The following is a 27684-nucleotide window of genomic DNA, read 5'->3' as shown; positions in this document are numbered from 1 at the left end:
GTGGGTAGCAAGTGTTTTTCTTGGAATGCTGTGTTTTTTTGCCACCATGCATAACGCCTTTTTGTATGACCAAACAACTCAATCTTGGTTTCATCAGTCCACAGGACCTTCTTCCAAAAAGAAATAGGCTTCTTCAAATGTGCTTTTGCATACCTCAGCCGACTCTGTTTGTGGCATGCTTGCAGAAACGGCTTCTTTCGCATCACTCTCCCATACAGCTTCTTCTTGTGCAAAGTGCGTTGCATAGTTGACCGATGCACAGTGACACCATCTGCAGCAAGTTGATGCTGCAGCTCTCTGGAGGTGGTCTGAGGATTGTCCTTGACTGATCTCACCATTCTTCTTCTCTGCCTTTCTGATGTTTTTCTTGTCCTGACACTTCTGGCCTTAACAAGAACTGTCCCTATGTTCTTCCATTTCCTTACTATGTTCCTCACAGTGGAAACTGACAGGTTAAATCTCTGAGACAGCTTTTTGTATCCTTCCCCTGAACAACTATGTTGAATAATCTTTGTTTTCAGATCATTTGACAGTTGTTTTGAGGAGCCCATGATGCCACTCTTCAGAGGAGATTCAAACAGGAGAACAACTTGCAAGTGGCCACTTTAAGTAGCTTTTCTCATAATTGCATACACCTGGCTATAAAGTTCAAAGCTCAATGAGGTTACAAAACCAAAAAAAGTGCTTTAGTAAGTCAGTAAAAAGTAGGCAGGAGTATTTAAAACAAGAAAATGATAAGGGTGCCCATACTTATGCACAGGTCAAATTTTGTTTGAATGCAGATTGCACATTTTCTGTTAGCACAATAAACCTCATTTCAAGGCAGAAACATTACTGTGTCCAACAGTTATTACATATATCAAACTGAAATAGCTGTTGCAAAAACACCAATTTTTATAAAACATTAAGCTTAAGATTAATAGGGGTGCCCAAACTTTTTCATATGACTGTAGTTCCCTCTTTTGCATAACTATATACTCTCCAATATTAGTAGGGCTCCAGCTATGATTTTAAACCCATTTCGCTGATGTTCTTAACCCGCCACTTACTCCAGCATTATACAGTTATATATAGGGAATTACCAATTCATTAACAATTACTGGTGCATCTCACTAAATTAGAATATCATCAAAAAGTTAATTTATTTCAGTTCTTCAATACAAAAAAGTGAAACTCATATATTACAAACAGAGTGATGTATTTCAAGTGTTTATTTCTGTTAATGTTGATGATTATGGCTTACAGCCAATGAAAACACAAGTCATTATCTCAGTAAATTAGAATACTTTATAACACCAGCTTGAAAAATGTTTTTAAAATCCAGAATGTTGGCCTCCTGAAATGTATGTTCAGTAAATGCACTCAATACTTGGTCGGGGCTCCTTCTGCATCAATTACTGCATCAATGCGGCGTGGCATGGAGGCGATCAGCCTGTGGCACTGCTGAGGTGTTATAGAAGCCCAGGTTGCTTTGATAGCAGCCTTCAGCTCGTCTGCATTGTTGGGTCTGGTGTCTCTCATCTTCCTCTTGACAATATCCCATAGATTCTCTATGGGGTTAAGGTCAGGCGAGTTTGCTGGCCAATCAAGCACAGTGATACTGTTGTGTATAAACCAGGTATTGGTACTTTTGGCAGTGTGAACAGGTGCCAAGTCCTGCTGGAGAATGAAATTTCCATCTGCAAAAAGCTTGTCGGCAGAGGGAAGCATGAAGTGCTCTAAAATTTCCTGGTAGACGGCGGCGCTAACTTTGGTCTTGATAAAACACAGTGGACCTACACCAGCAGATGACATGGCTCCCCAAACCATCACTGATTGTGGAAACTTCACACTAGACCTCAAGCAGCTTGGATTGTCGCCTCTCCCCTCTTCCTCCAGACTCTGGGACCTTGATTTCCAAATGAAAATTGGAACTCTGGGACCTTGTGGAGTGTGTCAGTGACTGCCTTCTGGACATCTGTCAAGTCAACAGTCTTCCCCATGATTGTGGAGCCTACTGAAACAGACTAAAGGACCTTTTTAAACGCTTAGGAAGCCTTTGCATGTGTTTTTTTTATTAATTATTTTAATTTACTGAGATAATGACTTTTGTGTTTTCATTGGCTGTAAGCCATAATCATCATTATTAACAAATAAACCATTGAAATAGATCACTCTGTTCGTAATGACTCTATATAATATACGAGTTTCACTCCTTGTGTTGAAGAACTGAAATAAATTAACTTTTTGATGATATTCTTATTTAGTAAGATGCATCTGTAGTTTGATTTACTTAAAGGCAACCTGTCACGTTGTACATGCAGTACAATCTGTGGACATCACAATATAGAGAAGGAGAAGCTAACTTGTATTTTTGTTCATTGAAATCTCCGGTGTTTGCACACAGGAGTCCAGTGGGCGGTGCTACTCAGTGATTGACAGCCATTTCTCCATGCACAGTCATACAGGAAAGACTGTCAATCACTAAGTAGGACCGCCCACTGAACTGATCTGCATGCAAAGATCAGGGATTTCAATGAATAAAATGTAAGTTTTACAGAAACTTTCCCCTATAAAAATGTGTATAATTCTTCTCGGCTCTTCCTGTCTACATCGTCCTGCCTGCAGATCAAATACAATTTTGAACATGACAGAGTCCCTTTAAAGGTATCATGAAAAAAAATGGAGCAACTAGGCAAATATTGTTGCTTAAAAATACTCTACCATTCTTTGCATACAGCTCTCATGGTGACCTGTGTCTCTATGGTAAGAGACTACAAACAACTTTTTTTTTCTAAATTAAAGTTTTTCTGAAGTTAGTTTTTTTATTTTAGATACATTGGAACAACAACAAAGAAATGCTAAAAAAAAATATTCACATATCCTTTGAGGTAGATTCAACATTTTAAAACGATCCTTCATATTTTATTACTTGATATAGTCATGTGAAATTAGTGGTAAATTGTACATTTGCAAAGCAAAAAAAAAATTGTACTTTTCTTGGGTGCTTTACCCAGGTACTAGTATATAGACATGTATCGTAAACTATTTTGCACTGGCAAGCAATTTTTTCCTTTTTGTTTAAATGGCACAGAAAGACTAAAAAATTCATAAGATCTGTTTCACAAATCACCAATTCAACCAAAAAAAGCATATAATAAAAATGACAAAAGATTTGTTCTTATAGCTAATAAAATATTGATGCCGGCGCATTCAAGTAAAGTTACTTTCTGTGTTCTGATTTAATGAATCGTTTGAGCAGTATCTGACGGAGTGACACAGATGTAGGGCTCGTTGAAGCCTACGCTAATACCTACTAGTATGGACTTCCTTGGGACGGTGAATATAGAACAATGTGTCAGACTGAAGCAATATCAAAAGATATTAAGTGCTGTGCCAAAGATGCTACAATGTTGGACCACAACGTTCCTTGACCTGTGAAAGTCTCCAAAGTACTTCCTTGCCCTAGAGGCTCAAATGACTCATAAAACCCGCAACAAGAGGCAAAAGTAACGCTGCTACATTTCCTTGAAATGACTGTAAATTGAAGATATGGATCTTGTATATCTTCGTTATAGGAAAGTTGAGGGTTTAATGTTCTAGCACAATAGGTTTTATTTTTTCTTGATACACAGAACAATTACCAAAACCTTTGATTATTACCTACAGATTAGATATGTGTATAATATCAATGATTATATTATTACTGTTACACAAGAGTCGCTGAGAATAGTAAAGTATTGTCTAAATATCAGATTAGGTGAAGTACAACAGATGAATCAAACAACTATATATTAAAAAAAAATTGGGCTTTACATTTTCTAGTCTTTAAAAGGGGCTGTCTCATGAGATTAAGGCTATGTTCACACACGTTGTGTTTTGCAGAGTATTTTGCTGCAGATTTTCATGCAAATTTTCAGTGGCGTTTTGCAGTACCAGCAAAGTCTATGAGAAACCAGAACATCTTGTGGTTTTTTTTCTGCATATTTTGTGCCTTGGTTGGGTTTTTGGAAAATAGAGCATGTCACTTTTCAGCGTTTTTTCACCTATAGGAAGTAATGGGGGTGGTGAAAAAAATGCTGAAAAAACGCACCAAAAAATGCAGGTAATTTTTTTTTCAGCGCTTTTGATGGCAAAATAGAATGGGGTTCTTTTTTTTCACAGAACTTTATGTACATGTATAAATAGAGACAGAAGGACAGTGAAAAAAACGCATCAAAAAAGCACAAGAAACGTATCAAAAAACGCAGCAAAACCTGCCTTTTTATGTAGTACTAATTTTCAAACAAAAAAAAGAGCATAAACCACCAAAGCACTTCAGAAAAAAACCAAAACACAAACAAAACAACATTCAAAAACGATATGTATCAATACTGTCTAATGCTTAGTGCAAGCTTAGACTAGGCAATCTTAAAGTGAGCTCAGTTTAACAACATGGTTCATGCTGTATGATAAATCTATATAACTTTAAGACTGCCTAGTCTAGATTTACACCAGCTATTAGTAGGCTTACTTCTTGCCAAAATTGCTAATTTTTGAGTATTTTTTGTAGCATGTAGTCATACGTTAGGCCACACTCCTTGCCAGACGAGTTGTAAAAAGTGTGTAAAACACAAAATAAATATGGTGTAAGTCGTAAGAGACAGTCTTTTTTTTGGGGGGGCTCAAAAGACACCAGAATTCTGGTGCATTTAACTTGATAAATAAACCATGATGTGTGTACAACAGACCCGGGCAAATGCCGGCAGACCAAGACAGTGGAATGGCTGAAACAGTGCCCTCCCCTGCCAATCCGCCGCCCGCTGTCACCGCTATCTGAATCCTCAGGATGCAGAAAGCAGTGAATATATTGGTAGAGGACAGGGCCACTGGCTCTATCTTCCACCAATCAGCGTGTGAGACAGCAGATGCGATGACATCATTTCATCGCACAGTGCACAGGAGCAGAGCGCCAGGGGAACAGGAGTGAGACGAGTATGGGTTGCTATTTTTTTTTCATGTGTATCGATTGCTCACACTGTATATATGGAGGCTGTGTAGGGGGCTCACACTTTATAGAGGAGCTATGTGGGGGGCTTACTGTATATTCAAGGCTATGGGGGGCTCATGCTGTATATAGTGAGGCTATATGGGGGGCTCATACTGTATAAAGGAGGCTATGTGGGGGGCTCATACTGTATACTGGAGGCTACATGGGGGGCTCATTGTACATTAAAGGCTATGTGGGGGCCCACCCTGTACATAAGAGGCTATGAGGGGCACATGCTGTATATAAGAGGCTATATGGGGCACATGCTGTATGTAAGAGGCTATATGGGGCTCACACTGTATACAGTGAGGATATGTGGGGGCTCATACTGTATATAGGGGCTGTGTGTGGGCTCATATGGTATAAAGGAGGCTATGTGGGGGCTCATACTGTATATAGGGGGCTGTGTGTGGGCTCATATGATATAAAGGAGGCTATGTGAGGGCTCAAACTGTATATGGGGGGCTGTGTGTGGGCTCATATGGTATAAAGGAGGCTACGTTTGGGCTCATATGGTATATAGGGGGGCTGTGTGCGGGCCCATACGGTATATAAGGGGATGTCAGTATACTTAATTCTGCTCAATATTAAGTGAAACAATTAATATTAATATAAATAATTATTATTAATAAGTTAATTTTAATATTGAGCAGAATTAATTTCAGCCTGTTGGTTCGGCCCTCCCCAACAGTCACAGTCTCTCATATGGCCCCTTGGGAAAATTGCCCACCCCTGGTGTAGAGTATTCAATAACTTCCTTTATGCTTCATTTTACCATCTAATGCTATGAAAAATGACACAATCTAGCCCAGAGGATATAAATAAGGAATAATCCTAGCTGGTGTGAGACAAATGCAAAAAAAATAATATTTCTGTCACAGTCAATTTTTTTGGACCTCATTTAATAGATTGGAACCAGAATAGATAGCTCACAGGGTTCTGCTCTCTTTTAAAAGCAATAAAAATATGCATTCGATTTGTGTGTTGTCAGCTTCTATGAAGAGCTATGGGTTTCCATGGTTACAGACCACATACAAACCTTGCGTTGTCAGATCCTACAGCTGCAGTCTGACGCCTATTTCTTGCTCCTGACATTTGTTAGCTTAGCAGGATGGGCTTTTTCATAGTTTGTAACCATATGTATTCTATATACAGGGAGCTGGAAGCATTCTGTGCATTGTGACATGATTAGTAATACTTACGCAGACAGCAGGACAATGGCAATTATTGACCATTCAGGGACCGTGTGAGTTATATTCGTATTGGAAAATCTGAAAACACAACAAAAAGACAAAATAATAAAAATAAATCACAAAATATAATTGGAAAATAAATGATGGTATTTACACATATACCACATCACTAACATAAATGGCTCTTATTAACACTTTACGTAAGAATGGGAAGTCAACTTGTGCAGTAATAGAGGTATTTAAAGGGGGTATCCGGAACTATTTTATTTATTTTTACTGGGCCTAAGAAATAACAGGAAGGTAGCTGCTACCCAACTGCCTGTTGTGCCCAACTCAGATATCTGCCAGCACACAGAGTGGTGTCGGACCTCTACTACCAGCAATCCTGCAGCTTCTGCTAACATCACATCCACAGAGCAGCGGCTTCTCTTCCGCTCTGCTCTGTCGATGCCATGCTGATTGACAGTCGGCTTCCCGCTACCTAACTGCGGGGAGCTGGCCATCAATCAGCAGTCACGCCCCGTTGACACAACAGCCCGGAAGAGCTGCTCTGTTGACCTGCAGCAGCAGAATCGCTGGTGCCTGGTAAAACAGGTAGATAGTTACGAACCATCTGCCTGTTAGTTTTGAGGCCCATAGTAAAAAATAAAATAGTCCTGGATAATCTAAAAAAAAAACAACTTTCAATAAGATCTCCCACACGCCACCAAAATATGTGGGCATGGAGGTCTCTGAAAGCTAAATCCATCAAAACCTTTATATCTTATGTTTGTTGCTGCAATCCCAAAAAATAGAGTTTGAATTAATAATTAACCCTTTCACTTAACTGATCGGTCACTGTCTGTGTAATGTTAGGCAAAAAAATATCAGTGAGCTATCATTCAAGGGAAAGGGGCTGATGCGGAGTGGGGAAACAACTTTAGGAGGTAGAGACTCCTTAAGTGCTCTGCCACGCCCAGAGCACTTAATGCTTCATCTACCTATGAATTCAACAGCTAATTACTCATGAATGGAGTAACAGAAGAGATAAAACGGTTGATGGATTTAGCTTTCAAAGACCTGCATGCAGTAAGACTTGATCTTATATGAGGCTTGGGGGAGTTGATCTTACTGACAGATTCCCTTTACTACTATAACGTCACTTTAAGATGGATACATGTGGGATCAGAACAACTAGTGTAAATCATTAGGCCGTTATATGTGGCACTTATTTGGTAAAAAAATGAACAAAAACATTGTAGCACATAAAAAGGTATAAAATGGGTTTCTCAATCTTCAACTTTCAGTTCTCTCTGAGCTAGTGGGAGAAGACTTACCGCCATTATGTCTCCAATACACAAAGACATGAGGGATTCCTGTTCTCCTTTCCTATGTAGCAGATGTTTAGAAGCTACACCATGGAAGACATATACAGCAGTGCTAAACAATGTGAATATAGCACTGGGTGAGGTTTTTTTTTTTTTTACCTAAATGAATGTATTTTGGGCTTAAAAATTATTATGAATGTATTTTGGGCTTAAAAATTATTCTTGCAATTGGGTTTCATTAAAAATTTAGCAATTTTGCTTTTACAAGCTTTTTATTTCCCTGCACATTCACATATGATATGGTCTGCAGCCATAAATCAGCTGAGAGAAGCTCAAACAAAGACAGAAGAGTTACAAACTCTCCTGTCAGACTGTTAGAGCATCCTTACTGATGGATTCTCAGTTAACTCTTTCTGCAGCCAACAATAGACAGTGCAACACAAAGGCTATACGAGGCAAACAATGAAGAGTTTGTCAATTTCAAGAAAGATTTTTTTAGCCCCAAATACATGCAAGAAAAAAAATGCCCCCAAGTCTGTTCGCTTTAATGTCACAGGTGACTTAGAAAAGACTTGTATCACCAGAAACAACGCAGAAGCAGAATAATTTAGGACTTTGCATTGTACAATCCATCGGTTATTAATCTTGAAAATGTACAAACAAATTGCCACTAGGATTTTATCATTTTCCTTTCCCATGTGGTGTTCGCTACACTACAAGACAGGGTCTAATACACTGCTCAAAAAAATAAAGGGAACACTCAAATAACACATCCTAGATCTGAATGAATGAAATATTCACATTGAATACTTTGTTCTGTACAAAGTTGAATGTGCTGACAACAAAATCACACAAAAATCATCAATGGAAATCAAATTTATTAACCAATGGAGGCCTGGATTTGGAGTCACCCCCAAAATTAAAGGTGAAAAACACAAGTCAAAATGAGGCTCAGTATTGTGTGTGGCCTCCACGTGCCTGTATGACCTCCCTACAACGCCTGGGCATGCTCCTGATGAGGTTGCGGATGGTCTCCTGTGGGATCTCCTCCCAGACCTGGACTAAAGCATCCGCCAACTCCTGGACAGTCTGTGGTGCAACGTGACGTTGGAGGATGGAGCAAGACATGATGTCCCAGATGTGCTCACTCGGATTCAGGTCTGGGGAACGGGCGGGTCAGTCCATAGCTTCAATGCCTTCATCTTGCAGGAACTGCTGACACACTCCAGCCACATGAGGTCTGGCATTGTCCTGCATTAGGAGGAACCCAGGGCCAACCGCACCAGCATATGGTCTCACAAGGGGTCTGAGGATCTCATCTCTGTACCAAATGGCAGTCAGGCTACCTCTGGCGAGCACATGGAGGGCTGTGAGGCCCTCCAAAGAAATGCCACCCCACACCATTACTGACCCACTGCCAAACCGGTCATGCTGAAGGATATCGCAGGCACCAGATCGCTCTCCACGGTGTCTCCAAACTCTGTCACGTCTGTCACATGTGCTCAGTGTGAACCTGCTTTCATCTATGAAGAGCACAGTGCGCCAGTGGCGGCTTTGCCAATCCTGGTGTTCTGTGGCAAATGCCAAGCGTCCTGCACGGTGTTGGGCTGTGAGCACAACCCCCATCTGTGGACGTGGGGCCCTCATACCAGCCTCATGGAGCCGGTTTCTAACAGTTTGTGCAGACACATGCACATTTGTGGCCTGCTGGAGGTCATTTTGCAGGGCTCTGGCAGTGCTCCTCCTGTTCCTCCCTGCACAAAGGCGGAGGTAGCGGTCCTGCTGCTGGGTTGTTGCCCTCCTACGGCCCCCTCAACGTCTCCGGGTGTACTGGCCTGTCTCCTGGTAGCGCCTCCAGCCTCTGGACACTACACTGACAGACACAGCAAACCTTCTTGCCACAGCTCGCATTGATGTGCCATCCTGGATGAGCTGCACTACCTGAGCAACTTCTGTGGGTTCTAGAGTCCGTCTCATGCTACTACGAGTGTGAAAGCACAACCAACATTCAAAAGTGACCAAAACATCAGCCAGAAAGCATTGGTACTGAGATGTGGTCTGTGGTCCCCACCTGCAGAACCACTCCTTTATTGAGGGTGTCTTGATAATTGCCAATAATGTCCATCTATTGTCTATTCCATTTGCACAACAGCATGTGAAATTGATTGTCAGTGTTGCTTCCTAAGTGGACAGTTTGATTTCACAGAAGTTTGATTTACTTGGAGTTATATTCTGTTGTTTAAGTGTTCCCTTTATTTTTTGAGCAGTGTATGTGCGGACAGTGTCAGAGTACACAAGGGTAATGTGTAGATAAAAACTGCAATGACAAGAAGAGCCATAGGGTCTTATCCGAATTACAAAGGAAAGAGTAAAATGGGATTTGCTCACCTGGAGCGGTTGTGACAGTCACAACACCTTTGCTATCTTGTAAGAAAATGGCTGCTGCAGATCCACCAAAAATATAGTATGTAAACGTGGAGATAAAAGTAGATGTAAAACCTGCGCTGCTGAGGATCCAGTATACAAAAGAATATAAAATGCGGTTTTATTTGACAACGCGTTTCGAGGTAATCATAATTCTTCATCAGGTATTTTGCCCTGATGAAGATGTTTGATTACCTCGAAACATGTTGACAAATAAAACCACATTTGATCTCCTATTGTATACTGGATCCTCGGCAGCAGGACTGTGCAGTCGGTAAGCCAAACCTCCGACTCCTCAATTTCCATGACACCGACTCAGACTCCCTCATACACGGCTCATGTTTAAGTGATAAATTTACTGTAGCACAGATTCATCTCAGCTAAAAGTCTAGACCCTTAGATCAGGAATAGGACAGACATTTATAGGACATTTCATAACTTTCCCAAATTCTTATGAAAAAATATTCCCCACAAACTGCACTGAACTACTGTATTCAATTTATTATATATTTTAGGAGTCGGAGTTGGTCCATTTTATACCGACTCCGACTCAACCAAAATGGGCTCCGACTCCACGACTCCGACTTCACAGCTCTGCTCGGCAGCACAGGTTTTACATCCACTTTCATCTCCAAGTTTCCATACACAAGGGTAATAGTACAGCCCAATTTATTCATACATTTCCAGGAGGAATAAAATAGGAATGCAACAATTGTTATTTCATGGATGTATAATTATTTACTCAAACGTGCATTCTTACAGGAAGGCAATTTCAGTATAGGATCAGCTCTATTGTGTGAATAATGAAGGCCGTCAATGGCGTCTCGCAGTGCGGAGAATGAGACGAGTGGTGATCTGCTTGCAGGAATCGTGCTGACAGTCTGCGCTCATGTGACAGCGCTGTAAATCTGTGAGGCTGAAGAGAAGTGATAGAGACAGGCCTGATTCATCTGGGGACATGCCAACAAACAGGCTGAGGAGCAGCGAGTGCTGTGCAATATGTCCAGCTATTGATTGGGGAGGCGATGTCCATGTACACAAACAGCACAAGCTGGAGATATTTGTGTCTATTAACTTCTAGTCAATGTTCTTATTGATTGGCAAGCTCCCAACACTGGTCACTGCCATTAATCTGCTCCTCGAGCCGTTATACAGAGAGGGATGGCGGATACAAAGATCCCCACCTGTAAGAGGCGATGGCATTCTACGCTAACAGGGATACAGAATCCATTGCTCGGAGAAGAACACTACAACAGGGGATGCAATTGTGGATTTCCAGCACATCTCTCTGCCACTTTATTAAACATTTGTGCCTTAGTTTAAAAAGAACTTCACTTTACAGATAAAGGTAGGTGGATATGCTAAAAATGTCTTAGACATACGGGGCCAAAACTTATCAAAAGAACTCGGATGCCAACTCAAAGTGTCCGACAGCGGCCACCGACAGGAGGCAATGGAGAAGAAGGTGGCAGCACTCGGAATTTTTGCCATCGAAGTAAAATTTTGTTTTAGCCCTAGATATTATATTTTCACACGGGGAAATGGGTAAAAATACCACCAAAATTTGTCCCACAATTTTTGCTGAATGTAGAAATACCCCATATGTGGCTGTACATGACTGCTTAGGCACACGGAGAGACTCGGGAGGAACTGAGTGCTATTTGCCTCCTGGAACAGATTTTTCTATAATAGTTTGAGTCCCTAAGTGCTAGAAGAGCAGAATCCACCTAAAGTGACCCCATTTTGGAAATTGTACCCCTTTGGGAATTTATCTACAGGTGTAGTGACGATTTGACTCCATGGGTGTTTTCCAGAAACAAGTCCCAGCGAATGCTGCTGAGTAAAATTTACAAATTTGCAGTTGAAGTGACCAGTATGTTGTAGTGTTCAGTACATTGTAGTGCCCAGTACATCATGCCTAGCTCGTGCTTCTGGAGACATGCACATGAAAATTAAGTGGGCTCTCATTGCTACCAAACATGTGGACGCTAAATGTGGTTTAGGCACTCCTGTGTATCCTCGACGTATCGGTCTCTTTCAAGAATAGATATGATTATCTGTAACCCCCTATGATCCCATTTCTTTTCAACATCGAATACTTTGGGTTGGAAACGTAACCCATTTTGGCTCAGGCTTATTAAACTACATAATATCAGGGGGAAGCTGACAGAATTTTTGAGGGGGATACTAATAAGATAAAGACGGTAAAGGATAACTCGTGGAATAAGGGGGAGGAGCTAGAGAATAGGGTACAAATAGCTTTTCTACTCAATAATGGCTCAGATAATAGGGCTCAATGGAAAGAGGCTCAACAGCAATTAAAGGGGATTTCCCACAAATTAAAGTTCATTTTAAAATTGTCTGTGTCTGACCGTGTACGGAACAGACGGTCAGACACAGACAATTTTTAAAATGAACTTTTGTTGGTGGGAAAACCCCTTTAAGAGAGTATAAATTGGAGCAGGCGGATAATAAACGCTTGTTTCTAAAACAACAGTTTTATGAGGAGGGAGAAACCACTGGTCGGTTATTAGCTAAACTAGAACGGGCACAGCGAGACAATGTATTTACCAGTTAAGAGAGCCTGCAAAATGTTGCGATCGAGATCAATTGCGGCATTTAGGGGTTAATCAGCAGGGGCGGTGTGGTCACTGCTCCTGGCTGTGAGATCCGGGGCTTGGCTGTCACATAAGCTGAGCTCCAGGCGGCGATTGCGTGGGCACAGCTCCTGTGCAGCGCACGATCGCCATGACATACCTACACCCCTATCCGACCATGTTGTATAGGTACGTCAAATGTCGTGAAGGGTGCTAAAGATAGTGTCATTGTGGCTAATGTACATGGGAATTTCCTGAAACAATAAGTTTGAGTCTAAACAAAACCCCGGTAGTCAATAGGAAAATTGCAAGATTTCTAATTTTTATTTCAAATACAGATTGTGATCTGGGTGAAAAAAAAAAATTAACACAAAAACCTGAGTTAAACAATCTAATCAAACCAAACAGCAAAAAGCGCGGCGATTCCCGATCTTCAGTCTGTGGCAGCGCCCGGGAATCATGGCTTTTTTTCCTGTTTGGTTTGAATAAGTTACTTCCCACCGGTGTGTGGATCAGTGGTCGGACCAGCAGCCCTTCATTCTTACAAGCATGGCGTTGTCCCGGGTCACAACCCCGGCAGGTGAGCCTATACAGTCCCTTGCTCGCTGTGTCTTCTATTGGGGGTAACACATTTACAGCCCCTTTTCTCTTTATATTTTCACTAATTTAAATAGGATATTTTCTGATTAATCACTTATTGAAAAATTGTTTTATTCTCATAATTCCTCATCGGCCTGAGTAATCAGGGCAGTAAACGAGCGACGATTGACTTGGATATAGTCGATCAGTGCTCATTAACAGGCCAGAATCTGTCCATCTGAATGCACCCAAAGCTGCTTAGAAACCCCTACTGTACTGGGAATCTGCCTGAGATCAGAGACGTCACCCCCTTAAAGGGGTTGTCCACTACTAGGGCAACCCCTTCTTGATCAAAATGTAAAAGCTTACACACACCTCCCGTGTCGGCGCCGTCCTGCGCTCGCGGTCAAGGGGCTCTGGTGTTGTTGGTATTACACGTGAGGCTTGTGCCCATGATAAAAATCCCTCGTTTTGAGTATGCAGCACATGTGAACACCTTTTTGTCTCTTTCATGGAGAGCAGCAGTCACAACACTGCAGGATCACACGATTTACTTGTACAGGGTGCATGTAGAGATGCACAAGTCTGTATAGGAGCTGTAGCTTTATTTTTTTAGCATTGATGAAATATTTTTGGATAGTGTTACACATGGATAATCTTTCCTGCAAATGCAAATATCATACATGTACAACGGTAGATTTTTTTTTTCCTAAGGCATTTGGTCATGAAGTTGACGATCCTTGAATTAATACACTTCTTTCCATCATTAACATTATTGCACTTACTGGGTCCCACTGTTTAGGTACAAACCTGGATTTTAATTGTTGCATCTATACAACCAGTTTTATGTCAGATTACGGATTGGCAGTACTCATAATAAAAAATACATTCAAGGTATACTTGAAAGATAAAAAAAACAAACTTGAGATTTACAGGAAGCCTAAAAATAACCCCAAACACTACATATTAAATGAGATATAATACAAAACTCTGCTCTGAGCAACAGATCCCCTTACGAGAATTCAAAGGGGAAACCCATTCAGAACGATGTGAAGACCACATCAGTGATCGTGGTCCACTGACTTCCAGAAAAATGGTGTTCTACACGGCACCTAAAAGGAAGGAGTCATCAGAAAATGACCTATTGTTTAAATCAGCTTTTTATGTTCTATTTATAAAAAAAAATAGTTGCTATTATTTTTTTTTTCCATATCACAATCGTAATTAAAAATAAAAATTGGAAATCTTGCAAATTTTCACACTGATCACTGGGGCTTTTATTAGACTGTAACCTCTTGTTCTTTAAGGAAATTGACATGTACATTAGCCACAATGAACAGTCCCCAACCCTATCTTTTGCAGGGAAGCATCTAATGAACGTGTGCAAAAGTTATTGTGAAGGGAAGGGGAGCAGGGACAGAGGAGACCTCGCCTAATGTGATTGGTGGGTTTTGTGCCATCAGATGTGCATGGAGGGGTTACCTGTCATTGTAATCCTGCCTCTGATGATAAGGAGCCTGCTGAAAACTCTTCCTGAAAGCTCAGGAAGTCTGAGTCTAAAAAATCCCCAGGGGCCACTGTGAATATTGTAAGTTTACTAATTGTTTTTATTTTTTTTATTAAAGATCATGGAGTGAAAACAAAATTTGCCAAAAATACAATAAACAAGTAACACAAAAAGCTGACTTAAAAAATATGTAATTTTCTATTTATATTTTCCATTTAAAAAGGAACCATAAACTGAAAAATAGATGATAAAATTAGGCAAAAAAAATTCCAAGTGGGTGTTATCAGGTTTTCACTAGATGAGTGCACTTCTTCTCCCTGTATGTTGGGGACCAATCATAAGCAGGCAACAACTCTCAAAAGGCTTAGAACACGCCCCCACCATAGCTTAGAGCAGATTTCTCAATGTGTGAGATGTAATGATACAGCCCTGATCTCCTGGTCTAACCTCCTGCATGAGTCAGTGTGGGGGAGGGGCAGACAGCTAAGTTTAGCTGAGTCACATTACAAACCTTTCTGTCGCTCTCCTCCACTCCTAGCACCGTCGCTCTGCTGTACTGTACTGCCTCTCCTCCACTGCAGAGCGGTTACAAGTTGCGTGAGCACAACAGACAAATGTGATTAGTGACACACTCAGCACAGTAGACATAGGTGTGATTTACTGACACACTCAGCTTAGCAGACATCAGTGTGATTACTGACACATTTAGCTTAGCAGACATCAGTGTGATTTTCAGCACTCAGAGGTATTGTGAATCTTGATTTTTTTATTTGTCAGAATCTGACAAATTTAAAAATCAAGATTCACAATATCTCTGAGTGGGGGGAATTCCTCACTTCATTTAACTTACTCCCACGTGCACCACAAGGAGTGGAGTGTCCACTGACATTTGGGCTTCCTACAAGTGTGAGTACCAACACTCAGCGCAGCAAACATAGGTATGATTACTGACACACTCAGCGCAACAGACATAGGTGTGATTACTAATTTGCAAAAAGAACTTCGGCACTCCATACATGAATATATAAGAAATATTGTATCTAGACTAATGTCACTTTGAAAAATGAAGGTTTTTTGCGCATAATTTGGCCAATTTATGTGTGCCCATCAACCACGACAAGGTCACCTTCGTATGATGGGAAACTACGCTACGCTACCACTGGATATGCCACTCTTGGGCTGTAAGCCTGTATGAACAATGTGTCTCTGCTTGGGCTTTTAACCTACAATGTATGGGCTGGTAGAGCTAGTTAAAACCACCTGTGACTGAATGGGAGGGACATTTTTCAAAGTGACATTAGTCTAGATACAATATTTCTTATATATTCATGTATGGAGTGCCGAAGTTCTTTTTGCAATTGAGATTACTTTTTTCTTCAGAGCACCCGAATAGACCAGTGAGCGACCCCTCTCTTTTTTCTATAGGTGTGATTACTGACACACTCAGCGCAACAGACATAGGTGTGATTACTGACACACTCAGCACAACAGACATACAGAGGTGGCCAAAAGTATTGGCACCCCTGCAATTCTGTCAGATAATACTCAGTTTCTTCCTGAAAATGATTGCAATCACAAATTCTTTGGTATTATTCTCTTCATTTAATTTGCTTGCAAGGAAAAAACACAAAAGAGAATGAAGCAAAAATCAAATCATTGATCATTTCACACAAAACTCCAAAAATGGGCCAGACAAAAAGTATTGGCACCCTCAGCCTAATACTTGGTTGCACAACCTTTAGCCAAAATAACTGCGAACAACCGCTTCCGGTAACCATCAATGAGTTTCTTACAATGCTCTGCTGGAATTGTAGACCCTTCTTCTTTGGCAAACTGCTCCAGGTCCCTGATATTTGAAGGGTGCCTTCTCCAAACAGCCATTTTGAGATCTCTCCACAGGTGTTCTATGGACTTCAGGTCTGGACTCATTGCTGGCCACCTTAGAAGCCTCCAGTGCTTTCTCTCAAACCATTTTATAGTGCTTTTGGAAGTGTGTTTTGGGTCATTGTCCTGCTGGAAGACCCTTGACCTCTGAGGGAGACCCAGCTTTCTCACACTGGGCCCTACATTATGCTGCAAAATTTGTTGGTAGTCTTCAGACTTCATAATGCCATGCACACGGTCAAGCAGTCCAGTGCCAGAGGCAGCAAAGCAACCCCAAAACATCAGGGAACCTCCGCCATGTTTGACTGTAGGGACCGTGTTCTTTTCTTTGAATGCCTCTTTTTTTTTCCTGTACACTCTATGTTGATGCTTTATCCCAAAAAGCTCTACTTTTGTCTCATCTGACCAGAGAACATTCTTCCAAAACGTTTTAGGCTTTCTCAGGTAAGTTTTGGCAAACTCCAGCCTGGCTTTTTTATGTCTCGGGGTAAGAAGTGGGGTCTTCCTGGGTATCCTACCATACAGTCCCTTTTCATTCAGATGCCGACGGATAGTACAGGTTGACACTGTTGTATCCTCGGACTGCAGGGCAGCTTGAACTTGTTTGGATGTTAGTCGAGGTTCTTTATCCACCATCCGCACAATCTTGCTTTGAAATCTCTCGTCAATTTTTCTTTTCCGTCCACATCTAGGGAGGTTAGCCACAGTGCCATGGGCTTTAAACTTCTTGATGACACTGCGCACGGAAGACACAGGAACATTCAGGTCTTTGGAGATGGACTTGTAGCCTTGAGATTGCTCATGCTTCCTCACTATTTGGTTTCTCAAGTCCTCAGACAGTTCTTTGGTCTTCTTTCTTTTCTCCATGCTCAATGTGGTACACACAAGGACACAGGACAGAGGTTGAGTCAACTTTAATTCATGTTAACTGGCTGCAAGTGTGATTTAGTTATTGCCAACACCTGTTAGGTGCCACAGGTAAGTTACAGGTGCTGTTAATTACACGAATTAGAGAAGCATCACATGATTTTTCAAACAGTGCCAATACTTTTGTCCACCCCCTTTTTTAGGTTTGGTGTGGAATTATATCCAATTTGGCTTTAGGACAATTCTTTTTGTGTTTTTTTTTCATTGAAGACAAATTAAATGAAGAGAATAATACCAAAGAATTTGTGATTGCAATCATTTTCAGGAAGAAACTGAGTATTATCTGACAGAATTGCAGGGGTGCCAATACTTTTGGCCACCACTGTAGGTGTGATTACGGACACACTCAGCGCAACAGACATAGGTGTGATTACTGACACACTTAGTAATCAGAAGAACCCATAGACAAGTTTGAAATGTGACACAGCTAAACTCAGCTGTTCTGCCCCCCCACACACAGTGGAGGTTAGACTACAAGATCAGGGCTTTCTCAAACACTGAGATACCTGAGCATGTGCTTTATCTAGTAGGTTGCCTTCTTATGATTGTCTTGTATCATACAGGGAGAAGAAGTACACACTCCTAGTGAAAACTAGAACGCCCATTTAGCCTAAAAAAATTAACTCATTTGGTGCCAAATAATAATAAAAAAAAAAAAACGTGTGCAGGAATTTTCTGACGAGCATGAATTGGGCTGTGGAAACCCTTCTTACATGCATGGGAAGCAGATCGGGGGGCTTATTTCGAACAGAAATCTACATCAAATTTAACTTGTGTGAACATGGCCTTAGAATGTGTTCGCACTTGATATACCCAGGACATGTACTATATATTTGTACTAGTGCTGAATGCCCACAATCAATGGTAGAGCACTGACACGCACCCGTCAGCCCGGTACTATATCTAATAGCCCAAGTGAAGCAAATGATTTACCTTTTAGCTTACTTCGTGGCCTGACAGACAGACGTCCTCTGGAGAATAATGTGACATCTCAGTTTTGGTAACAAAAGCGTACAGGCACGATGGGACATCGTTGAGAATGAACTTTAACTGTACTAAAATGTCTTCTGAGATCTCCTTAGAGCTTTTTCTCATCTGTACAGAGTGGACTAAAACGCTGCAGCAAATAGGATGAACTAGAAGTGTTTCTGAAGGGCTCAGTGGAGGGGAAAATTGCAGCTCCGTGATAAGCACCCCGGTCGTTAGTCCCCGCCACCGGACTATGTGACAACAGACTGCCATTTCTCTAAGCCTCCAAGACGTAGACAGGGCAGAGGTTACCGATATCATCGCTGCAGCCTTTTAATGCTAAAATCGCTTGTCATTTCATGTAGCGAAGGAAAAGGAAAAGAGGCACATATCGCCTAATGCACACCCTAATAATAAACTAAATGCCTGGAAACCAACTGTGCTAATAACACAAATGTAAATTAATAAAACCTAATTATGCTGAAATTATATTGTGCTATATAAATTATACCTATAGCTTTTCTTTATTGAGTTCTATGTAAAGCTAGGAGGAATAGCTAATAACTAGAGAAGACAGAGAAAAGGTTCAGAAGGATCTAGATAAGCTTGAACAATGGGCAGCGACTAACAAAATGGTATTTAACAGGGAGAAATGCAAGATTCTACATTTGGACAAGAAAAAAGAAAAGGACATCTACAGAATGGGAGGAATAGAACTAAACAACAGCACATGTGAAAAAGACTTTATTAATAGATCACAGACTGCACATGAGTCAACAGTGTGATGCAGCAGCAAAAAAGGCAAATACAGTTCTGGGATGAATTAAGAAAAGCATAGAGTCTAGATCACGTGAAGTAATTATCCCCCTCTACATCTCTTTGGTCAGACCTTATCTAGAATACTGTGTCCAGTTCTGGGCACCACATATTAAAAAAAGACATCGAAAAACTGGAGCAAAGTCAGAGAAGAGAGACCAGAATGGTGACCGGTCTGCAAACTATGTCCTACAAGGAACGGTTAAAGGATCTGGGAATGTTTAGCTTGCAAAAAAGAAGGCTAAGAGGAGACTTAATAGCTGTCTACAAGTATCTGAAGGGATGTGTAGTGGGACCAGCTTTATTCTCATTTGCACATGGAAACATGAGAAGCGATAGAATGAAACTGAAAGGGAGAAGATACAGATTAGATATTAGACAAAACTTTTTGACAGTGAGGGTGATCAATGAGTGGAAAAGGCGGCCACAAGAGGTGGTGAGTTCTCCTTTAATGGAAGTCTCCAAACAGAGGCCGGACAGATATCTGTCTGAGATGACTTAGTGAATCCAACATTAAGCAGGGGGATGGACACGATGACCCTGGAGGTTCCTTCCAACTCTAACATTCTAGGATTCTATATAGCTTCAACACATTCAGTAGAGTTGTACACAGTCGTTGCACTCTAAGGAGCTCCTCTAATTTCCCACTTGGATGCGTAACTAGCGGCTCATATGTCCCCAATGCAAAATCTGTAACAGGTCCTTCTGCCAATGGCCATTTAGATTACTGGCATAGCCAGATTTACTTCCAGGCACATTAGATCTTTGCTTATAGGCCGATCTTGGGCATAAAGGAAGGAAATAATAACATACAGGTGCATCTCACTAAATTAGAATATCATCAAAAAGTTAATTTATTTCAGTTCTTCAATACAAAAAGTGAAACTCATATATTATATAGAGTCATTACAAACAGAGTGATCTATTTCAAGTGTTTATTTCTGTTAATGTTGATGATTATGGCTTACAGCCAATGAAAACACAAAAGTCATTATCTCAGTAAATTAGAATACTTTATAACAACAGCTTGAAAAATGTTTTAAAATCCGAAATGTTGGCCTACTGAAATGTATGTTCAGTAAATGCCCTCAATACTTGGTCGGGGCTCCTTTTGCATCAGTTACTGCATCAATGCGGCGTGGCATGGAGTCGATCAGCCTGTGGCACTGCTGAGGTGTTATGGAAGCCCAGGTGGCTTTGATAGCAGCCTTCAGCTCGTCTGCATTGTTGGGTCTGGGGTCTCTCATCTTCCTCTTGACAATACCCCATAGACTCTCTATGGGGTTAAGGTCAGGCGAGTTTGCTGGCCAATCAAGCACAGTGATACTGTTGTTTGTAAACCAGGTATTGGTACTTCTGGCAGTGTGGACAGGTGCCAAGTCCTGCTGGAGCATTACATTTCCTTCCCCAGAAAGCTTGTCGGCAAAGGGAAGCATGAAGTGCTCTAAAATTTCCTGGTAGACGGCTGCGCTGACTTTGGTCTTGATAAAACACAGTGGACCTACACCAGCAGATGACATGGCTCCCCAAATCATCACTGATTGTGGAAACTTCACACTAGACCTCAAGCAGCGTGGATTGTGGCCTCTCCACTCTTGCTCCAGACTCTGGGACCTTGATTTCCAAATTAAAATTGGAAATCTGGGACCTTGTGGAGTGTGTGAATGACTGCCTTCTGGACATCTGTCAAGTCAGCAGTCTTCCCCATGATTGTGGAGCCTACTGAAACAGACTAGGGGACCTTTTTTTAGCTGCTTAGGAAGTCTTTGCAGGTGTTTTTTGTTAATTATTTTAATTTATTGAGATAATGACTTTTGTGTTTTCAGTTGCTGTAAGCCATAATCATCAACATTAAGAGAAATAAACACTTGAAATAGATCACTCTGTTTGTAATGACTATATATAATGAGTTTCACTTTTCGTATTGAAGAACTGAAACAAATAACTTTTTGATGATATTCTAATTTAGTGAGATGCACCTGTATATACATTAAAAGTAGTAATGTAAATTAGTGTCACTCCCTCAGAACTGTGATCACCTAAGGAGGGCCAAGAAAAAGTTAATTAAAAGTGCAAAATGATGCAAAAAGTGCATGAGAATGTTCTGCTTAACAAGAATTTATACCTGAGCCTCAATGATGGCTCGAGACAAATGTATCAGACAATTTGTGCCTTTAGACTACAGCTTTCTACATAAGTGGTATCATCTGGGCAAGTGGCTGAAAGAATTTCCAAATGCTGCATGTGTACCCCTATAGTTACGGCCCTATGTCTTCCTTAGGCATAACTAATTTTTAAGAACGTGGGATGAAACATTTCTCAAGATCAGAATCTATTGTACAAGAAGAGAAAGGCTTGTGCCTTTCTCAGTCCCCTTGAGAAAGGCACAAGTGCCGAAACGCGCGTCGGGGAAAACACGTGCTGATGCAGGTTGATGTGGTGTTTTTCTTCCTACTAGGGTAATTATGGCCGATGATGGGCACATATGATGCGAGGGACATTGATGTATATGTACACTAGTACGCTATTCACTATGTAATATATCTTCTTCTTCTATGCTCCAGCACTATTATATCCCATTCGATTTATAGCTATGGCTTAGTATGAACATAGAGGGGTTCTATACCTGCATCTGACACGTTGTGTATCTGCTTTTAAAAATAATTTTTTTATGTATATGTAAATATTTTTGCTCCCCTCCTCCCCATACACCCTGTGTAGTATTTATAATAAAGTTTTTTCATCTTTTTCACTATGATGGACCATTTGATCGTCTTCTTTCTGCCTTTCGGCACCCCCTTGCTAATATGTTTTGGACGATAGGCCCAATATAAATCCGATGGGCAAGTTACAATATGGATAGTATGTTTATTTCATATTATTTGACATTGGTAATTGCTATATGTAACATAGTGCTCTGTTCTAATTACCACCCTCATATACAAGAAGAGAAAGAAGAAAGTATCAATGGAACTGCACAGCCGAGGATTTGGGGTCTGCAGACCACCTGGCTATCTGTAACTCGCCCATCACGGACACATTACGTATCTATGATCAGTATCCAGACACTTAACACTGATCCTTAAAATAAGATACAGAGTAAGTCAAAAGGAGAAGGGAAGAAAAATAGATATAGTGTAAAGAAAAAATACATATTAAATAATATGTGAACAGGTTGTAGAAAACCCCATAAAATAATGCGATAAGAACATTTGCAAAAAATACAGCCAAGCATTAGGTTAGCAGTTTTTTACAGAACAGTTAAAAGTGGATCGATCATCACCAATCCTCTCATGTCTGTCTTAGAAAATACCTTATTCCCCATGAAATAACAACTCTGGAGCATTTCTTTCCCATAATTCCTCTGCTACTCCTTCTGAATCTTTGTCAATAAACTGACAACTGGGTGTTACCCTTTCCCTTTATTAGAGGGGTGTATCTCTACACAGTCTGACACTGTCAGCAATGTTTGGGCAACCTCACTGTATGCTGGGACACACCCCTAGCTTGTAACACACAGTTGTTAAATAATTCATTATATTCTAGGGGGAACTGAGCAGTATAGCTGTGAATCCAGCACTAAAGGTGAGATAAAACACTTACCAGACAGTGTCAGTTTTTTTCTCTCACTCTGCTCTTCCCTCCTCCTCTCTCTATAGACTTCAATAGGCGCCTGTAATCTAATCCCTCAGTAGGCTCAGCACTAGTCAGTTCTGCCTTGACCAAGATGGATTTTAACTTTTTCCTTCCCCCCACAGTGAATAAAGAGATCAGGAGGTGGAAGGAGGAGAAGTGGTGGCTGATTAGTGGAGAAACAAGCATATTTTTCTGAGGACATATACTACAGTGTTTCCTAATTGCGCTTGTACTATTGATTTAAAAAAAAAAAAAAAATCACTTTGTTGAAATGACAGGGACCATTTAAGTTTTACATATGGGACTCACCTGAAGGTTTTGACCAGATCGTGCAACTCTTTGGATACATCACTGTATGTTATCCCAAGTGGTATCAGTATAGCTGGAAGGCTATAGAGAAGGAAACAATAGCAGTAAATCTGTGTCTGTAGCTGAATTATGTTCATACATGTGAGTATTAGGCTCTGAAAACAGTTAACATCTTTGCCGTAGCCTCTGTCATATATCCTGCAGTATATGACGTGTAATACTGCACTGCATGCAGAGTTATTTCACTCTTCAAAAAGACAAGATCCGGGGGCTTCGTCAGGGTTCCCCGAGTTGTGTCCCCTATTCAATAAAATGATACATAGACGATGCGTCAGCACACGGTGATTAATGAATACATGAACTCCACTACTGCTATAAAAATGAAAAACGTAAAAGGTACTTAGTGAGCGCAAAAGCCATAGTCAAGGTGTACCTAAGCATGGATGGTCGCGCATGGTGAGCACAAAAACCATCCAACCACGTCAAGGTGACCTTTTTAATTTGGATGGTTCGTATCACTTATGTCCTACCTCCTCATGTGCTAAACTTATCTGAATGTGGAGGGAAAGAAAACCAAGCATAGCTCACAATTAAAACCTTGTCTGGGAAGAATGTGTGGTAGGCACATGGAGAGGTAGGACATTAGTGACACGGACCATCCAAATTAAAAAGGCCACCTTGACGTGGTTGGATGGCTTTCGTGCTCATTGATTAAAAAACGCTCACTAAGAACCTTATATTTTTAACGTTTAAAGCAATATTGGAGTTCATGTGTTCATTAATTGCAATATGCTGATGCATAGCGTATATATGTTCGTATATTGGCCACATAGCGTATTTGTGCACCTGTACATTAATTTAATGCTAAATGTGTGCAAATGTGTAAATCGTGCACAACAGAAATCAGGTTTATATTACAAAATTACTTATTTTCATCTCACAAGTTACAAACAAAGCAAACATTGCATAGGACACATGCCAACTCTTTTTCTTCAGAACAAGCTACTGTTACTATAAAGTTTTTCAAAAGCAAAATACACTAAATGTACAGAAGAGTTTTCATTCAGTCCCATTGCTCCTGTTGTACAACGACCCCTCAGCATGCCATCTGCCATTACTAGCAAGTGGGACTGAATCACTGGTGATGCAAAGCTCACTGATACCAGCGCGGTCCTATAGTACGAGCCACAGATGGAACGAGTCAGATCATGACATTTCTTCCCTCCTAAATATTCCATCATCACTTGAGAGTGATATTATTGAGAAGTGGAAGGAACCACAGCAACTCAGCCACGAAGTAGAGACCACATAACATTACTCATCGGGGTCACCGAATGTTGAGGAGCAGAGGGCAGAAAAGTCTACTGACTCCATAACTGCAGAGTACAGACCTGGTCTGATAGAAACATCAGCACAAAAATTGAGCACTGGGGGCTTCATGTCCTGGGTTTCCACGACCAAGCAGAATAATGCATGCCTTACATCACCAAGCACAATGCCAAGTGTCAGATGTAGTTGTCACGCACAGTGTGGGAAAGACTAAGTGCAACATGAAGGGATGATCGGAGGGAAGCCCAAATGCTAGGTAAAGGGGGAGTGGAGACCCCCAGGCAGAGCTAATATCTCCTTACCTGTCCTACCATCCCTATATAGGTTCCGCACCTATTGCCGAACAGGAAACCTAATCCCTGTATGTCGCTAGAGCTAGGACCTAGATAGGGAGGAGGTGCGTGAGCACTGGTCAGTCCCCACTATAAACTAAAGACAACAAGGGAGACAAACAAAGGGGGGGGGGGAACATAGCTTGAGTAGACACCAGAGAGATAACACCAAACATCCTCCAAGGGCACCATAGAGGAAGTAAGCCGACTGCTATTGTTTCAAGCCTTCACAAGGGAAAATGAGAATATTACCGGTGACTGAGAATTTATAAACACCCAGACCAGGGTGTGTCAATCAGAGCAGGAGGGAAGTTGCCGCTGGGTCCAAAAATGAGAAGGGTTAAGAAGGACTCTGAAATGCCAAAAGCAGTGACCTTCTGCAGCCAGATCCAGAGCGACTGTCTGTTACATCTGACACACCTGTGACAGTAGTGGTGTAAAACCGCCAACACTGGACTCTGGGGAAGTGGAAACATGTTCTGTGGAGTGAGGGATCACACTTCTCTTACTGGCATCTGATTTAGGAGTTTGGGTTTGATGAGGTGAATGCCAGGAGAACGTTACCAGCCTGACTGAATTGTGCCTGCTGTAGTTTGGTGGAGGAAGGATAATGATATAAGGATCTTTTTCAGGAGTCGGCCTTGGCCCCTTCGTGCCAGTGACGGGAAATCTTAATACTTCAGGACAATGGTTGATTCCAACTTTGTGTAAATAGTTGGGGAAGGCTCTTTTTTTGCTTCCCATGACTATGCACCAGTGCACAAAACAAGGTCCATAAAGTCATGATTGGGGGAGTTTGGTGGAAGAACCTGACCGGAAGCACAGAGCCCTGATCTCAACTCCATCAAAAGATCAGGAACATTTATAGCTGCAAAGGGACCAACTCCATATTAATGTCTACGGATCTGGAATGTAGAATTTCTTGGAAGGAAATCTCCATTTGGATATAGTGAACATCCACAACAATAACTCAGATATAGAGATCTAGGAAAACAAATTAGAGGAATTGTACAAAACAAAGCACTAAAAAAACTATTACAAACTCATTTTACAGATGCAGAGAACGCTGATCCAACTTTTCTGCCCTATAGTGGGGATAGACCACACAAGCCAGCGCTGGATCCCTGTGTGGGTCAGTGGGTTTGATCGTTCATAAGCATTTGCTGGATGTCACTTTAGGCTAAAAAAAAAAGGATCCAGTGATAAACAGGTAAAGATTTCAGGTTTCATAGTCATTGGCTCTATACACAACAACAACAGTGCCCCCTAGAGGTTATAGGGGCTCCCGAAGGCTCTCAGATTTACTAACACCACTAATACCAGCAGGACTTCGTGACGCCACGGGAAATGCATTTATTTTCCAAACAGCTGCAGTGTCGGCTATCGGCGCTTTATCTGATATTTTCACTGCCGCTGACACGTAAGTCGATGTAATTTCTGCATCAAGAGAGTCTTTGTAGACTCAGACCGAGCCGAGAGGCTGGTGGCGACTGCGAGTACACCAAATAAGCTGGGTGACTTTTTCATTGCTCTGATGTGGACCCATGAATGCACCCACCCTGAAGTAGTTGTTGCTGTTGAGGAAGACATATCATTAAAGAGGAGCCAGAAGAGTCTCCGGATACATTTGGTGTGAAATATATTTGTATTCTTCATGAAAAAAAAATTTTTTTGGAACTTCGACTTTGGCGGTTCCTCTGTTGTTCCTCCTGGCAATATATGACTGGGTATTACCGTTCCCTTGTGTATGGGCAAATCCCTGTTGATAAATGCAGAGTAATGCACCTAGGACAGAGTAATCCTATTGCTGTATATACATTAAATGGGAGTATACTCGGGAATACAGAACAGGAGAAGCACTTGGGTATTCTGGTTAAAAGTAAGCTGAGCAGCAGTACTCAATGTCAAGCAACTGCCGCAAAAGCAAACAAGATTTTAGGATGTAAAAAAAAAAAAAAAAAAAAAGAGATAAAATCCCGCGATCCCAATGTACTGTTACTCCTCTATAAATCACTTGGAAGGTCAAATCGAGAATATGGGATCCAGTTTTGGGCTCCACATTTTAAAAAGGATATGTAGAAGTTAGAGTCAGTTCAATGGTGGCAGATAGAATATTATAAGGGATGGAAGGTCTCCCATATGATGAGAGGTTGGAAGAGTGGAGTTTGTTTAGCTTAGAAAATAGACATCTCAAATGAGATCTCATTTATATGTATAAATATATGTGTGGTCAGTACAAAGGACTAGCACATGACTTATTCCTTCCAAAGACCATACTAAGGACCAGGGGGCACTCATTACGGGTGGGAGAAAGGCCTAAACAGGAAAGGGTTCTTTACAGTCAGAGCAGTCAGGCTGTGGAATGCCGACCAAGCGAGGTAGTAATGGCAGGTAATATTTAAAAAAGGGCTGGATGCTTTTCTCACAACAAATGACATTGTGAGTTACAGGTAATGTAGCGATAGAGACAGGTGAAACTTTATGGACCTAAGTCTTTTTTCAACCTATGTATATAAAAATCTCAACCCTGGTGTGAAAACCAAATCTTGAGTTTTTCATTATATAGCACTATCTACATATATACCCAGATAAGCGCAGAATAATTAACCCTTTACGAATGCCCGACTATTTTATGAACTTTGCGGTAGAAAGCCTGGCATATTCTTGCAAACAGAGAAAAACAAGAATTTAGTTTGTATATTAAGAACAGTGCAACTTTTCACACTTCATAAATAAAGAAGGCAGTTTCCTGCTCACACTGGGCAGGGGAAGGTGACAAGAAATGGGGCAGATCGAAGTGCTTAAAATAATAGATCTGCTGTTTTACATGGCCGGATGTAATAACACACTCAGTAATAGAGGCGAGC

General features: G+C 41.1%; 1 protein-coding gene across 2 annotated transcripts in view; it reads right to left on the bottom strand.

The window, feature by feature from the left end:
- RPAP2 (RNA polymerase II associated protein 2) overlaps nucleotides 1-27684 on the bottom strand; it is a 97394-nt gene that overhangs the window by 46207 nt on the left and 23503 nt on the right. For both annotated transcript variants that reach the window (XM_073643189.1, XM_073643190.1), the window contains 2 exons: nucleotides 23157-23237; nucleotides 6211-6279 (listed from right to left, as the gene is read on the bottom strand). In XM_073643189.1, the coding sequence (XP_073499290.1) occupies nucleotides 6211-6279; nucleotides 23157-23237 (150 nt within the window). The remainder of the gene's footprint in view (nucleotides 1-6210; nucleotides 6280-23156; nucleotides 23238-27684) is intronic.

Source organism: Phyllobates terribilis, unplaced genomic scaffold (genome assembly GCF_046119375.1).
Source record: "Phyllobates terribilis strain yellow unplaced genomic scaffold, ASM4611937v1 Scaffold_8__6_contigs__length_399053987, whole genome shotgun sequence".
Taxonomy (NCBI): Eukaryota; Metazoa; Chordata; class Amphibia; order Anura; family Dendrobatidae; genus Phyllobates; species Phyllobates terribilis.
The sequence above is the reverse complement of the archived record's forward strand: the minus strand, read 5'-3'. Positions and strand labels throughout refer to the sequence as shown.